General features: G+C 35.7%; 1 protein-coding gene across 1 annotated transcript in view; it reads left to right on the top strand.

Annotated features, from left to right (window-relative positions):
• Window positions 1-17,701, top strand: part of LOC137862111 (neural-cadherin-like) — a 66,747-nt gene that overhangs the window by 13,003 nt on the left and 36,043 nt on the right. The window contains 5 exon segments of the mRNA XM_068693791.1: window positions 10,199-10,399; window positions 11,287-11,512; window positions 13,961-14,165; window positions 15,752-15,863; window positions 16,340-16,589. Coding sequence (XP_068549892.1) covers window positions 10,199-10,399; window positions 11,287-11,512; window positions 13,961-14,165; window positions 15,752-15,863; window positions 16,340-16,589 — 994 coding nt within the window.

Genomic DNA, 17,701 nt, shown 5'->3' with positions numbered 1-17,701 from the left:
TTGAGAGCTTAAATTGCTTTGTATAGGTGCTGGACAGGAATGGGAATGTAATCTTAGGAGAGCTGAAGCCACTAATCTGAAATTAAAATATGAACCAACAGTATTTACATTTTTCATACCTTACAAATATGTTGTTAAAATACAAACAAAACCAACACCAGGAAAACCAAACACCAGGAAAACTTGTACATAAGTTTGTGCAACCAGATGCTAAACAGAATTCCTAAATTTCAGGGCTTGACTTCCTGAGCAATTTTTTTGGTATGTGGTCCTCGATGAGGGCATTCCTCTTGTTGACCCCACTGCTCATCCATCCCTGAGCCATGTTCTTCAGTTAACCTTTCCTGGAAGAAGTGATGGTTATGCTCATGTTTTCTGGAGCATTTCATTTTTTATCCCATATCAATTATTAGGGCACAAATAATTTATTTAGTCTTCACCGAAGCATAATACTGTTTTAAGTTTTTACTCGGTAGATAGAAGGTATAATACCTTAGATTGTTATGCACATTAATATTTTAACATTGAGTTAACATCTAATTTGAGAAGGAGCCACTTTTATTTCATTAATGCTTGGAGGAAGTGCATGAAAGATCTCATCTCTCTAATCATCTGTCATCTCAAGCTCCTTTGACCTTGCTTCATCCACAGGCATTAGCCGTGTAATCCCCTGTCATTCATTTTTTCTTACCAGAGGATTTACTGAGGGTGATGTTTGGCATGCCTTCCCAGTAGTTAACAGCGGTCACTTACATTTGTCTCATTTAAATCAACATACAGAGTGGAGGTACCAACAATTTAAGTGATGGGTATATTTTAAACCTTGAAGGTTTTCATCTTTGGAAACTGAGGATGGTCTGTTTTAATTCTATCTGCAGCCTTAGTCCCCTACTAGCAGTATCAATTTTCTCTGGATCATCCCTAAGTACTAAGTAACTCCTGGTGGATCTTTTTCTTCTACGATTCTTACTACCTTTTCTTTTATGAATTATTTCGACAGTTATACATCAAGCAGGGCTTAAGCTGAAATCATCATCTATCATCTGGCAGATGTGTTTCTTTAACCCACAACAGGTTTCATGCTTTGCAGTTGAAAGAAAATGTATGTTCTGTCTGCATTTGGCATAACTATGGGTGTTTACAGTTTTGGAATGTTACTCATTTGTGGTAGAACGGAATATCTCAGGAAGCTTCAAAGCACCATTTTGATGTTTATTCAGTCTGAACATTTTGAAGCTATGTACCTTCTTATGGCAAGCAGTCAGATTAAAAATATCTTTATGAGACTACTGGGATTTGAGTGCTGAAGCTGTTTAGCTCTTCTGGCTGTTCTGTTTATCATCTCAAACATTTAGTTTCTACAAAAGTAATAAGCTTTTTTTTTTTTAAAGTTCTAACTGAATTTCAGTTACACAAATATGTTAATCTGAGGGAAGCAGTAAATTATAGAGCATATGAAAAGGATCTTTCTTAAAGCTGGTTTCTAGCATAACATACTGGATATTGATTCCATGACTGACATAGCAATTATGTTACACTTTATTTGATTATGAAATAGTTTTAATTCAGTTTCTGCTGACTTTTCCTTTTACAGTTAGTCTCAGAAGTGATATCCCCAAATTTGTAAAAAGACTGTCTCAAAACTTTTTTAGTATTTTCAAGTTTAGATTTTAGAATAAAAAAGGCTGAGACTTATCTCATAGTGTGGTGGTTTTACTGTGCTAGCCAGTTGAACACCACAACTGTTCTCTCAGTCCCCCTTCTTAGAAGATGAAGGGAAGTAAAGCAAAGAACAACTCATAGGCTGAGATAAGGATAATTTAATTAAAGGGAAAAAATATTAAGGAAAGATTATTATTAATTAAACAATTTATTTAACTAAAGGGAAAAAAGGGAAAGGGAAAAAGAGAGCGGGAAAGAGAAAAAAACAAAACAAAACAAGTAAAGGCTATTTGGAAGTACAGAGGAAAGAAATTACTCTCTGCTTCCCACAAATGAGCGATGCTTGACCATGTCCTTGAAGCAGGGCCTCAACGCACATAGCCAGTGTTCAGGAGGACAGACGTTTTCACAACGAGAGCCCACCCCTCCTCTCTTTTTCATGTTTCCACTTTTTATTGCTGAGTGTGACATCATATGGTATGGAATATCCCTTTGGTTGGTTTAGGTCAGCTGCCCTGGTGATGTTTCTTTCTATTTTTTTGCCCACCCCCTAGGAGGGTTAGAGAGTCCTGATGCTGTGCCAGCACTGCTTAGCAGCAGACACAACACTGGTGTGATAACACGGCTGTTCTAGCTACAAGTGCAGAGCACAGCACTGTATGGGCTGCTGCAGGGAAAGTTAACATCCCAGCCAGACCCAGTACACATAGTAAATTTTCCTTTGACTTCCAAATGTTTGGCTGTAAACAGGAAACAAATTCAGTGTTCGGAACTCTTTTGGTTCACTTAATAATATAGAGTATTCAGGCATGTACTCCGCTTTTTTTTTTTTCCTTATTCTGATAAGAGGTCATAATTCCTTACTAGGAATTAGATGGTTAATCTTATGCATATAAAGAAATTCTACACCGTTAGATGGGAATTGCATATGAAAATATTAGATTTGAGAAAGCTGTTCTATTTGGTTTGACTGAAGATATTTGAAGATACATAGTGTGGCCTACAACACTTCCATACAGGGTGTAACAGTAGCTATTAATACATTATGCTATGGACGTATTTCACAGTTTCAGGTTTGCTGCCGTTTTTTTAGAGGTGCAGGGTTTCCTGCAAGATGAGCCAACTCAACGTTCCTAGCCCATTTTCAAGGCTAAGAATTTGGGAAAATGGCTGGTGGAAGAAGGTGTATGTGACTGTGGTGGTGGAGGCTATGGTGAAGAGTCCACCTGAAGGCTGTCCAGGAGAGAGCAGGACTGGATGACAGACCAGATAAGAAAGAACGGGTGCTGATTAGGTGAGGGGTTTTGGGTGTAGAAAAGTGGTACTGGGAATGGATGGTCAGGGCTATGAGGGAACCTGAGAACAGAGCAGGAAATCTGGGGGAACAGAGTGGAGGGCAGATGGAGGGAACTGGAATAAGTGTTAAGGAAGGGCCAGCTTTGGGTAAGGACAGTTGGGGGTGGTAGAGCAGAAGAGAGTTGAAAGAGATAGGAAGGCTTTGTATATGTGACAGCTTACTCCTCACCATAGCTTGTAATGGAACCTGAGATTCTTCAGTCTTTCTTCTGTGATGCCAATAAATGTTTGTGAAGTCTCACAGTGAAGTATCCTTTCTCCCTGGAATAACAGTGCACTGAGAAAGTATCACTTCATTGCACTTCCTTAGCTCTAGTGAGAGGAGTTTTCACATCAGTGGTATGAACTGGCTCGGTTTACTGATGATACATGTAAATTTTGATACAGGATATGCTATGATAATCTTTCTCTTTTTTATTATTATTTTTTCTTAAAGTTTAAATTAATCAAGTTTTCCTGTTTTTCATGTATGCAGATCAGGTAATGCTAGTTCAAATGATTTTCTGTGATGCAGAAGTACAGCAGCTGGGCTTGTAAGGCTGCTGATTTCAGTGGCATTTTTTTTCTTGCACATGTTGGGCTACAAAGAACCAAGCCAGATATTTTCCCCAAAATTTAAACAAAACTTCAAGAGATTTTCCCGTTTACTAGTCCAGTAGCTGTTACCTGTTAAGCAAAGTCCTCTCATTATAATGCTTTTTGGTAATCAGTTGCCATTAATTAAGACACATGATTTGTTATCTAAGGATGTCTGTTGTGATTATAATTTCTTTCACATCTGGGCATGCTTGGTTTTTCTGCCTGCTGCTGTCAACAGATGGATACCGCATTGGGATGTCCCTGATAAAATGGTTATCATTTTACTCTCTTTTAACTGGTAATTTATGTTAAGATCCACCCTGCCATGGTCATGTATCTCTGACTCTTTCTTTACTTTTGTTTTCTGGTTCATTTTTTTATGGTTTAACTTCTGTGTTGAAAGCCAGATGAGGATAAGGACATGACAGACTGTCATTATGCAATCTACAAAAAAGATGAGGCATATTAGAAGGGAATGTGGGCTGTCCACAGATTGAGCCCATCAAAGTTATCTGTTTAGAAGGTTTATATTTTATAAATGAGCAAGCTACTGTACTTAAAAGTGGCCTGTCATATACTTCATGAATTTTCCAAAATGACAGAAATGTTTCTACATTATTGCTCTTTTTTTTTTTCCTTTTTTTTTTTTTTTTGTTCAATCATACTGTATGGTATGATTGGGTACAATAACCAGTAGCTTTTATCTCATGGTGTGGCATGAAAATGGGAACAGAGATTTCTCCTGATTGCAGCTAGAGGCTTAGGACACTAAGAATTTTTCTGGAAATGTATCTTCCCAAATTTGAAGTCAGCAGATAATTTACATGAAGAAATATTGTGAGAATGACAAATTGACTCTAATAGGGAATTAATCAGCTAAAGCATGAGAAACCTCTGGATTCTGGATTATAATTTTACTGTTTTGAGTTTTATTTATTTTAATACATAAACTCAAAAGAGTTTATGATATTGCAAAGTTTTTTATGATATTGCTGAGTTTTGATATTGCAAAAGGGCCAATAAGTGGTGTTTGCAAATGTATTGAAAAAGCAATCTGCTCGCATAACCTGTTTTCATTAGTTTCAGTAGGGAAGAAAAATAGAGGGAAAAATATTTTTGATCAGATAAAAAGGTGATTTTATCATTTTGAATATGAAGCAATATTTTCAGTATAACTTCTAAAAAATTTTAAGTGTTACAGTGTTATGTAATTGTCATCATTTGCAGCAGGAGGCACCTCGAATTTTATCTCTTGTTGCCCATTATATGAAGAAGCAATTATTTTTTTTTCTGTATTCTGAAGCTAGGGAAAAAAACCTGTCAAATGCAAAATCTGCTTGTGTGCCAATATAATCAGCAGAACTAAAGGAGGATTCTTTGAAAGAATGAAATTGTGTAAGATATCTTCAGCGTGCCTGGCTTGAAAATCAAGTATCCCGTATTTAATATTGAGAAGTTCTTATTGTCAGTGTGTTACAGAACAGTTTGACAAATCTTTTATGGATAATTAGGCCTTTGTCAGATTCCTCATGGGGATCTCAGTAGTGGGTTGGAGTAGTGGGTTGGATCTCACTGTAGTGGGACTTACACTGCTGAACGTGGTTGTAGGTTTGCATACTTGCTGTCAGGGCCTGGTATTCTGAACTGATAATTTAAGTAGAACCTGTTTGTGTGCTTGTAGGACTTAATCCAGAGGATTACCAGTTTTAAGCTGTTTCTGCTAAGATTTTGAGTGGAATTGTAACTTATTATGTCCCCCACAGTATAGTACTACCAATAAATTACTATTAACCATAATATTCTAGTGCAGATGTAATACAATAATTTAGTACTACTGTTAATATGCTAATGTACATGTATAATTAGTATAGCTGTTGGGTAATTATTGGGGATGGTGATATGTGTTTTGATGGAAGGCAGCATCGAGACACCTTAAACTATCAAGTGAGGTACTGTTGGAAAATTCTCTTCCTTCCACTATCTTTGAAGCACAAATAGTGTTCATAAAGGATAGTGTCTAACCATAAAATGGGAGAAAATGAATTTCATGTACCATATTAAAAATAGTTAAAGGCCTGTCTTAAGCTCCATTCTGTAGAAAATCAACTATTTTGTGGGAAAATGTCTATGTTAGTTAAAAAAGATGACAGTTACAAGACACTGCATTTTGTAATGTATATGTCATGACAATTATAACAAATGAAATGCTGTAGTCATTAAGAGTCTGAAGTTATCCTTGAAACAAATCACATTCATGTACTTATACTTTGGAATTCTTAATGTTTTGTCCTCCTTTAAATACTTATATTACACATGTCAGTCTCTTCATCACATTTGTTGTCCTCTGGTAAGTCCTTGTCTGATCATGCTTCATTGGACACCCTGATGTTGTTTCTAGAAGATGTCAGGTTGCATTTGTAGGTCTCTCTGCAGAAAATAACAGTCCTGTGCAGTTCTGTTACAGTTCTTGCTTTAATATATGGTATGCAGTCAAGGGAACACTTACATATAGTCATTTTCCTCTGGTCTGCCTTTATCTGAAAGTGAAATCATGTCTAATCTTGATGATTTATTTAGTATTTTTGCTTGACAATCAGATTGCCTATGATTGATGGAGAAAAATAACATACCAGTAAGACCTGCAAGGTCATATGCAGTGGATACTTATACTGGTCAAGAGAGGCAATTATGCCCATCTGTCTGATGGTGTGCATGGTGGTTCATGCACTATCCTAATGAGATTCTTAAGAATATTCAGATGTTTCAGAAGTAGCCAACACATTGCTGAAAGCTTTGATCTTGCCAAGATGTCAAATTACATTAAGGTCTCTTAACTATTAAAACACAGGTACTTGGAGGAACTTTTCCAAGTCCTTTCAGTTTCTGATTAATAAAGCTTATTAGTTCATTAGAGGATTAATCTCAGTCTTGATGCAGTTTTCCATGGTATTTCCGCAGTATTGCAAGAGGTATTTCCCAGTTATAATTAGGTACTAAGAACCAGCTTATTAATGTTCAGTGATGTGGCAACCACGACAAGGGTGGATTTTGTATCCAGGTTTGTTCAATTCAAAACAGTTAGTTAATTTTCAGTAGTGACTTAAATTTTGGTAGATGAATACATGCATGTTAAGAACATCAGCAGAACTTGAAATCAAGTCAGTTCACTTGTTTATTAGGATACTGATTTCCAGACTCCAGAAAGACAAAAATTGGTAACCTTTCTACTCCTGATTATGTTACCAAGGTGGCACTCAAATCCTCAGTAGGTCTTTCTGTTTTGGAGGCACATTTTCAGAGGTTTTTTACTCAGCTTCTAATTTAGTGCTTGCTATCATAAACCTGCAGTGTGCCCTGGCAAACCAAGCCAATAGTGGATGTTGATAAACATGTGACAGCTTCTTTAAGACCTGTTCTTTTGAGAAAAGTCAGACAATTTTGACACTAACTTCTCCCCTTTACACTTAAGTCTTTTTGGAAAACCTGTTAATTAAAGTCTTCAGAACATTCAAGCAGACATTGATCTGCTTCTGATTTGGTACTTCTTATATCGAACTCTTCTTGTTCTGAGTTGTGGTATATTTCACCCTCAGACGCAGATCAACGAAGAACAAATTTTCACCTTTGCATTTTCTTTAGGTTTCTCAGACTGCTTGTCATGGGATTGATGGAAAGCACCTTCTGAAACATGTCTCTTTGAAACACATCTGGTTTTATTTACTAGGGTAGTCAGAAGGAATATCCGTACTGCTGCATTTTACATCCTCATTTTTGAATCCTTTTTTATGTTCCTTCTGGCTTCTTGTATGATAAACATTTCAGCAGCATCTGCAAGCAGAGGAGGAAGTATGCAACTGCTTTCATTGAGTCTTTCTAAACGTCGAAGAGACATATCTGAGTACCCTGTGATGTCAGTAGGCTCACCTCATGGTCAGTCTCTTCTAGTGATGAGGTAATCTCAACATATCTTTGGAAATGTGGGCTTCATGTGCAATGTTATATGCTAGAGAAGTCAAGCTGCTCATCCTTACACCAGGACTTTCAACACTTTTGGCTCTGCAGTTTATTTCAGAGTCTAGAAGATGTGTAAGATTGGCTGCATATTGTAACTGGATTTTTTTTTTTTTTGGTGAAAATGTAAAAAGGGGAGTTGTATGTATTCATAGCCTATGGTGATGCAAGAAATGTTTCAGGTTCTCTTTCAGGAAACTGTTTGTTTCGGTGACTTACTGTTCCTTAATTCAGAAGCTTGTTTTTGCTGTAGCCTCTGCTTTTATATACGTGTCATCTTAAACTAACATTAATTCGCTGTAACATTAGATTCTGAGTACAGGATATAATCATAAAGAAATTCATTTGAATTTAACAAGTTACCATCAATTCAGTTTCTATGCTAGAATTTAGATGAATGAATGCAGTTTTACAAGTGTAATGGAGAAGAACTTCTGTGGTTGTCTTGGGTGAGTGCTGATTTTTATACTAAGACAGTTTTCTTGGTAAGAACAGAAAGTTCTCAGAGGTCATGATGGATTAAGTTTGTGGAAGCTGAACTAAGAAACTTGTATTTGACATTGTTAATCACTGCACCAAGGAGTTTTCTTTACGACAATCCACTTACTGGTTGTTTATAGACTGCAGATTATGATAAGGTGTGCTAAATATGCCACTTGCTATCAGACAGGTTACTAATTATGAAAAGCTGAGTCTTCCAAGTGGTAGACACAAAAGGTGCGTTACTACTGCTGCAGAAGTTAAGGGATAACATCAGTAAATGCATACATCTGGTGTAAGTAATAAAAAAAATTTAAAAGTTTTAAAAAAAAATTTAGATGGAACATTGGTGTGCTTTGGGGAGAGATGTAATGCTGCAATTAGGAAAGAAGAGGGGGAGAGTACAGTCTTTCAACCCAAGTGGCAAACCTTCCTGGAATAATATTCCTCCCTAGCAAGATAACAATATTTACAAGAGTAGACCCTTTGGTAACACTGTATTTAGTCTTAAATACTTTGTATTGTTAATTAAAATTAAATTAAAACTGAGAATTTTAGTTGTTCCACTCTGTACTTACAGGTATGTTGTTTCAGTTCTTGTAAAGCCATTTTGAAGATGTGTGTGTGTGTAGATGCTTATATGTATGTATATACATGTATAATAAATACAGAGGGAAATAAAATATTAACACCATCATCTTAAAAAATTCTGAGTTTTCATCCATTATTAAACTTGTGGATAAACCATTTTGTAAATGTAGACAGCTGTTCTTGCACAGGCCATATTCCCTTTCAATTCTCCAGGCTTGTTAGCTTGGGCATAGTGCCATGTCCATGCAGCTGTAATGCTTTCAGAGTCAGATTGGGTGTGAGCTCACTGCTTTTCTGAAACCAGGAGCATTAAACATGGATGGCAGAAACACTCAAGTTGGCCTCTGTAATGTGGCTTTCTACAAGTACGGTGCCAGTCCACTTGCAGCCAAACTGGCCAAAAGGCCTATATCTCTTTATACTGTGCTCTTTGGTCTTACTGGTAAATAAAATGTCATCAGTTACATAAATAAATAAATAAATAAATAAATAAGTCTTTAAGTCTTTGTCATAGTCTTATCATAGTTTCATAGTTTTATGTCTTCCCAGGAAGTTGCTTCAGAATCTGAGCTAGCTGTGTGTATTTAGAAGAAATATTTACCAGTTGGAAGCATATGCAAGCTGATTAAGGAGTGCAGAGACAAAAAGGCTTTCTGTCTGCAGCAGCATTTTGCTTTCTTTGACACTGAAGATTTTAGTCAATGCTTTTGTCTTTTATTTAGAAACATTTTTCACCCAGGGTGAAGTCTCATTTTTCAACCAGGGTTTGTTTCTACTTTTTCCTCTTTTAACTTAATGCTTGGAGACATCAGAACATTTTCTTTGATCTGACATTTTTCATTTTTGTTACTTTTTCAATGATACCTGCCTTCTATTTATTACTTGTTCAGGAACTCTGCTGCCCGCACTGGTTGGTTTAATAATGGAAGCAGCATAACAAGTACTTTTCCATTAATTTTTAAGGATATTCTGTTTCTGATTTCTGGATAATTGAATAGTTCCATTCTCTGATGGATTTTTTTTAAACAGCATTTAATTTTTAATAGAAGTGAAAACCATATTAAGACTTAAGTGAACTTTCCATCTAGGAAATTCATTACTTAGGGTAGATTGGTTAGAATCTTTTTGACAGCAAAAATTTAATTACTTTCAATGTTCAGAATTGTTGTAATCATTGAATATACAAAACAATATTTTTTTTTCTTCCAGCAAAGTGCTTTCAGGAAACATGTATTTAGCCTTTGAAAATTTAAGAATGTGTGATCTTTCCTAAAAAGAGATATTGGTAGGAAGTAGTATGGGGTGGCCCTGGTGTTGCAGTTTGGCAGTACTTGTGCTGGTTATTTTATTTTTTTCCGTTGTATCTGGATGCTGTTGGTTGTAGGAGAAGAGCCAAAGAAGTCTTTCTGAATTAAATGCCAACCATATTGCAGACAGTACACCCTCCGGAGTTGATATGTGTTTGCTACTTTGAGTACCATTAAATAGCTAAATATTTATTCATTTTTCTTACTATTAGGAAAAGATCAGTACTTGTTGCACTTATTTGCACTTACTGCGGAAGATGCAAACGACAATGTACCTGAATGGGCCATGGAGCCCTTCCCGTTCTTAGCCATGGTTTCTCCTCAAGCTGCCGAAGGTACTCAAGTATACAAGCTGCTTGCGGTGGATGCAGATGAAGGGATCCATGGAACTGTAGAATACTTTCTTTTGGAAGGTAAACTTAAATCTCTTTGTTACAGTTGTATGAAACTTCACTATTAGCTTCACTAATTTTTTTTTTTTTTGTCTCTTATCCTCAGTTTCTTTAGTGGAAAATCTTCCTTTGCTACTCAAAAAGATTCATAAGCCTTTGGCTTTGTGTGTGAAAAAAATAAACTTTTAGTGAGCGTATGGACAGATTGGCCAGATCGGAAGTGAGTTCTCTCTGTAAAGTTGTGTTCCTGCCCAGATTATTGCCCACAGGGGTAGTGGTGACTGGAGTGGTACTGGGCTGCAGGGCTTTGTGAGGGGATGGCAAAGGGAGCCATAATCAGCACCTTTCTGCTGCACTGACTCTTTATTGGAAAGGACGCTACCTGAAGCAGAGTTTGTTGGGTGGAGGAAGCTAATGTTCCTTCTCCTTTGCAGGAGTTGTGCTTCTGGATCATTCCAAACAAATCTGTAAGGGTATGGTTTATGTCTTATTTTTGCACAGCTACTTGTTGACTTGCTGATGATTTTCTTTGTTGAGGCTCTTAAAATAAACTTCAATAACAATTCAAAACTGTCTAAGCAGAAAGGGAGTGGTGATGTACTCCAAAGGTGAATCTGTTCTTCTTGACCAGGACCCTAACAGAGTTTTCTGCTAAGGGACAGGTAGGGGTGAAATAATAGCAAAGTACTGGAGGATGAAGAAGAATAATAATTGCCCAGGAAAGTAAAATGAGATTAGAAATGCAATCACTGATGTAGTTAGTGAGTTCAAAACAAACTCTTGATATTTTTGTGTGCTTGTCAATTCTAAAAGAAAACCACTTCAGGAATTGATACCCTATTTTCTTCTCTGTTTTACTTAAGTAAAAGTGTTCTTGCTGACAGCAGTTTGTGGATCTGTCTTCTTAGGTGGAGAAGCCAGATTTGAAGTCGAGAGGAACACAGGCTGGATTAAAACAACAGGTTTGCCATTGGTGAGGAGCAAGGAGTATTTACTGACTGTACTGGCAGCAGATAAACTTGGAAACAAAGGGTCTCCAGCCTCTGTTTCTATAATTGCTGGATTTCGACCACCGCAGTTCAGCAACATGTCATACTTTGTTCACGTTCCTGAAAGTATGCCACAAGGAAAATCGTAAGTAACAGTAACAAATAATGCAGTGGGATTGTATTCTTAGTTTAATTTCTTTATGATCTCTCCAAAGCCTCAGTACTGTTTATGAATCGTAAATAGCTATTTAGATATCTTAATTAAAGTGATAAATATAATTTGATCGATGCATTCTTAGTATAGTGGAATATCTAATGTATTCTTTCTTTTTTTATAAAGAAAAGTGGTAATGAATAATTATAATTTCATGCTTTTTAAATGATACCAAAAGTATTATCTGATGATGATTGTGTCCTAATTTTCAAAGAAAATACAAATCAGAACCATTACATCATAAAGAAAGATACCTTGTGTAAACTCATGTATGAGTTCTCTGTGTCAACATTTAAAAAGTGCCTTCTCCACCAAGTGAATATTGGGGTAGGGGGAAGAGGGGAGACTGTCTTTGCTGTCTTCGTTAATCACAGTGACAAACTGAGCAAAAATGAAGATGCCGCAAAAGTTGTCATTTTACTTTTCCATCCTTTGTCTAACCATGTCGATCTAAATATCACGGAAAATGTTAGTAACATAGGTCTACCTGAATACTCAGTTCTGTCTTTCACAAATTGTTTTGGTTTTAGGGCAGACATTTCCTTTTCCACGAATCAAGAATACTTTTGTCCAGTAAATGTCTTCCTTGTGTGGCCTTTCAACTGTTATTTAATGCTATGTTATCTGTAGTATTCTGTTTTACTGTTGAGTCTACAACAAACAATTTTACAGTGTCTGAGGTTTGTTAAGATAAAAAAAAATCAGCAGCTGTTAATAGTAAATAAGTTTGTTTGTTTATTGGTTTTTCTTTTTTTTCTTTAAAACTACAATGAACTTATTTAGCACAGGTATAAAAGAAATTAAAGAACCGTGGAATGCTACAATACCTAACTGGTATTGCTATATTGGATTCAATAATGTTTAGGAAGAAAAATAGTGTAATTTTTTGTAAATGTTTTTTGTCACTATTTAAAAATATGTTTGCACCATTACAGTGATAGTAGATTAATCAGTTTGTCAAGTTACATGGTAATATCCAAAAGGAATTAAATATTTCGTATGGTTGTTACTATGCCATAAGAGGCTTGAATATAAACAGTGTGCCCAGCAAAAGTGATTTACTGTTGTGTGTTAACCTGTGTGTGGTCCTGAAAATTAATGCAGAATCCTGAAATTCTGATATTCATATTAGACCAGCTGCAGGAAAACAGTCGCTGGATTTCTGGGGTAAGGATTTCACAATTGTAGGTAGATTTAAAACTGCTGCTGACAAGAAGTGTTACCAAGTCTTTCTTTTCCTTTCATCTGGCATTGGCTCTAGTACGCTAGCTGCGTTGGCAGGCTGATCCAATGAAAGACAAAGCAAAAAAAAAAAAATTCAGTTGAGTTGTTAAATGTGTTCACAGGAGGGCCTCGTAATTGTTCGTGGTGACAGAAGGAGAGGAGAGGTGGCACGAACGTGCAGCTGGGGTAGGGAGTTAGAAAGAGGGCAAAGTATTTCCTGTTGGCAGGAACACTGACTTGTGCTGGCTTAAACTGACTGTGAGACCATATCACAGAAAAATAAGGAAAAAGAATAAAGCAAGATAATGACCTACAGCAACCTTTTGCAGTATTTTTTTTTTCAGTGTTGCACCTGAGGGAAGCTAGAAGACAGCAGCATGAGAATAATAAAAGGAAAAGAAGTGTTCAGACAAACTGAGTTTTGTCTTTTTGAATGCAGTTGTCACTGGATCTTAGGTGTTGTTGGGTTCTCCTGGGAAGTAGAATCTTTTCTCCTAAGAAGTCTTCATGATAAGACAACAAACATTAGAGGAATTCGTATTCTGTTTTAAACCCTTAAAATTATTGTTTTATAACTCATTTCTTTTACTTCATTCTGCAAATACTTTTCCTACTTGAAGCACTTTCATGGGAAAAAAGTGCCAGATGAGCTAAAAAAAAAATAATATGTCCTGGTATACGCTGTTACATGCACACTGCTAGTGACTGGCTTTTTTCCTTTTGCAGGTATCTGAAACTTTAGAACAGTATGCTGAACTGTATTATGCTGTTAGTAAAAGGAATCTTCTGTAGTTTATTTTATCTTTTAGTTTCCTTCCTGAAAATCATCACCACCTTAAAAGAAAATTAGAGTAAGCAAATTCAGTTGCAACAAAAAATAAATCTTCTATTTCTGTGTTTTTAATCTTCTATTTCTGTGTTCTGCTTCCAAAAATCTTTTTCTGTTTAACTTCAAGATGATAAAAATACAGTATAGAAAAAATATTTGAATGGAGTTTAGTATAGCTATCATTGACTTTGGTGGATACTGCTCTAATCAGACCTACAGGCTTGCACCTTCAGCTCTGTTGTGTAGCATTTTTTGCCTTATTTTTTATTATGTTGTATTACATGCTTGAGACCTTTTTTTTTTTATATTACTTAATTTTTATGCAGCTTTCTTCGAGTCACTGCTATATCATATCAAAACAAATCCCTGAACTACAGTTTGCTAACTAATCCAAATGGTCTGTTCAGCATTGGTCAGTCAACAGGGGATATCAGCTTAACTCGGAATGTGGATTATGAGAGTGACCAACACCAGTATCTTCTGTTGGTCAGAGCAGAGGAAAACGAGGAACAGCTCAGTAGCGCAGCTCAGGTAGGTGTTCACTTCTGCCATTCGGTATGTATTTGCATTTTTCTTGAGTCTTCACAAATATCTGCACAGATTCATGAGGAGCTGTCATTTCTCCAGCTCATACTATATATTCTGTTGTTAATTTTAAAAGTCTTTTTTAACTCTATAGACTAGGAGAGCTGGTTTAGGTACTATTGTGTAGAGCTCATTTTTGCTGATCCTGAAAAAGCTGTTGCTTAGGGATTGATAATACCATCCCATCATAGGGCCAACGTCTTTATCCAAAAAGATGGGAGTAGATGCAGCCAAGGCTAACATGCAGTTTTGTTTTACTCTCAGCCTTCATAAATGATGCATATTTGTGATTACTCCAATTTAAAACAAAGGCAAAACAGAAAACATGAAGACAATTGCTAGTTTCGTTTCAAGAACACAAACTGAACTTGTAAAGACAGGAGGTAGTAAGTCATAGATGTTGAAAGATGATAGTTCATGATATTTTAGAAAGCTGTTTGACAGGAGAAAATATTTCTAAATACAGCTATTACAGTTGTGTGAATTCAAAGATTTGCTAAGCTTGGAAATGCATGTAATATAACAGTTTGTTCCTGCTGTGGGAAATATGATGTACGCGGTAGAAGGAATGGGAGGTAGAATTATTAGGAACAGGTGAGAGGACAGAGTACAACAGTGTTAAAAACAGTGACTGTAGCACACCAGAGATTGACCCTTTTAGGTACCACAAGATGAAGAATGACAGAATAAGACTTGAAAGAGGATTCTAAGATGATTTTATAAATACATTTGGCCTAAATGTAGTTTTATATGCTTTACATCAATAGAACTTCAGCAGTCATGAGAGGGCAACTTTCATTTTGTACTAACATAAGTAAGAGTAGAGTGAGTATAAGGCTACCTATTGCATTGTGAGCCAGCTTCAGACTTCAGCATGAACTGTGGCAGTATGAACTGCTGTAAAGGCTAATTTAACACACTCCTTACTGCTTGGATTGTCAACGGTGCAACAGTGGGCTCTCATTTGACACAGAAATAAGAAAACATTTTTAATGGTGTTAGAAGCAGAATTGTATTTCTTACTTGTCTTAACATGAACAGTTACTTTTATCTACTTCTGATTTACACTGCTGCAATTGAATTCCGAACTTTGTCTTGGAGATTTGTACTGCTAGAAAGTGATATGCTTGGCAATAGAATTTTTAGTATGAAAAATAACAGAAGTGTGGGAAGATAAGATAATGGCAAAAGAATGCTTTGAAAGCAGACAGTCCATTTCTCTTTAAATTAATAATAGGAAATAATCAAAGGAGGTGAAAGAAAAATAGAAAATGTTGATGTAGGTAGCCTGACAATTCCAAATGTTTTGGAATTTAATATTTAAGCAATTCTCAGCAGGAAAAGAACAACCTAAGTTTTTTTTTTGTTTTTTTTTTTTTCCTATGTGCTACAGCTTCCAAAGACTTCAACAATAATGTTTTGTTTTGGTTTGGTTTGTTTTACAAATTCTTCCATTCACTATTTCTAGAGCAATGAAGTCATTGCCTTGATTCACTTTGATGCCATTTAACACTCTCTTGATTTCTGTTCAGGTTTCAGTTGTAATCACAGATGTGAATGATTGTTCCCCAGAATTTCATCAGTCGATCTACAGCAAAGCTAGTGTTCCTGAAACAGTTACTATGACAACTGCACTTCTACAAGGTTGGTACTTTTAAAACCATTTGTTACACTCTTCAGGAGTAACAAATCTCTCCCCATTAATTAGATTTCAATTAAGAAGGCAAAATCCTGCCCCAAGAAAGGGTAGCCACAACTCTTTGAAGGCAATTGGCATCTTGTAGAATTGGGTCATAATTACTTACTATTGCCACAGCCATATAATATATATATGTATATTTATTTATTATATAATTTTAATTATATAATAATTATATATAATTATATATATATATTATAAATATAATATAATTTTGGAGGATGAGAACTGAAGTAAGCAAATCTTCATATGATTTTGAGGTAACAGGACTTCACCTGTTTTATAAATTATTTCAAGCACTATATGCCAAGACAAATACTATTACAGTTTTATGCTATGCACTAATTCTTTTGTTAAAGCACTTAATGTTCCAATTTATATACTTGCATCTATGCAGTGTTTTTATCTTCTCTTTTAACAGTGACAGCCACTGACTGTGATTCAAAAGAGAATGCCGAAATACTATATTACTCTTTGAGTCCAGACTTTACTATTACTTCTCATGGTACTATATTTCCAGCAACAAAATTGGACTATGAGCGACCTAACCATCTGTATGAGTTCACAATTATGGCTGTGGATAAAGGGGAAGAGACGAAGACTGGGACAGCAACTGTTAGGATTCATATTTCAAATGTAAATGATGAAGCACTTGAGTTTTCCCAGACAATGTAAATGCATATTCTTAAAATTCTGTTATTTTTTACTGTCTTTTACTGCTGCGTTTTTTATCCTGGTCAGAAGGCTGATCATTATAGGCGGCTAACTGGTTTGTGTTCAATCAAATTTCAAAGTTAGTCTGACTAAAGCAGGATGATCTTTTGGCTCTGAGATCTTGTCACTGATAGTTTTTTTTTTTTGTTGTTTTTTTTAAGGCTTTAAATTTGGTTAATTGTAAGGTTTAGACATTGAAATTGTGCGTAGAAAGGGGTGGTATATAGACAGTCTCTTTTGGCAGATCTTGTGTTTCTGTTTTTCCAATATGTTCTTCCAATTAATTTTAGATTAATTAGAAATGAAATTCCATTAGTAGCCTACCAATTAATGATCTTCCATTCACTTACTCTGCTAAAGTCAAGATGTTTGATTGGAAGATCTTGTCAGTTTAAATACATAAATAAGTAAACAGTATATTCCAGTTATTGCTGTGTTTTAAGTAGTTTTTTCCTGCACATCAGATGGATGGCTTACATTGCTATTTACCGTGTGGATGCTTGGGAAGGTTAGCAGTGGGAAGCCACTATTCCTGCTACTCTATGGGAGATACAATATACTATAGTTAAATGATATTTTGTTTCCTTTTTTTTTTCCGTAAACCTCAGTAATGATTTTTATTCTGTATGCGGGACCCAGAGGTATCTGAAGCAATGCCAGAAACGCTGTAAATTTGCATTCAGGTTGTTAGCTTAGTAATGAAATTCATTGTGAACTTCTGCATTGGCAAGAGTGGAAAGGCTCAGAACAAAACCTTGGAAGAGATTTCAACAGTGTGGTTTAGTTGAACAAAATGTCAAAGCTGACAGTCATTTTATGTAAAAGTAACCTCGGGCTTCAAAATCTTATGTCTTCCTTTTGTTCCTAAATGTTGCTTAGGAGATATGGCTTAGAAAAAAATGATCTTTTGTTAGTTTGATAGTTAGTGGATATCCAAATATTTTCAAATACTAAAACAGATTAAGTTTATCACTCTTCAGATGATGCCTACTTTTCATTTATTCATTTGTATTAACATTCAAGGTGATTGAATGCCTAGTCCTGTATCTAGTCCCAATTTTTTAATCAG

The sequence above is a fragment of the Anas acuta genome, chromosome 10 (assembly GCF_963932015.1).
Source record: "Anas acuta chromosome 10, bAnaAcu1.1, whole genome shotgun sequence".
NCBI classification, from domain to species: Eukaryota; Metazoa; Chordata; class Aves; order Anseriformes; family Anatidae; genus Anas; species Anas acuta.
Note: the sequence above shows the minus strand (reverse complement) of the source record. Positions and strands in the feature narration are given on the sequence as shown.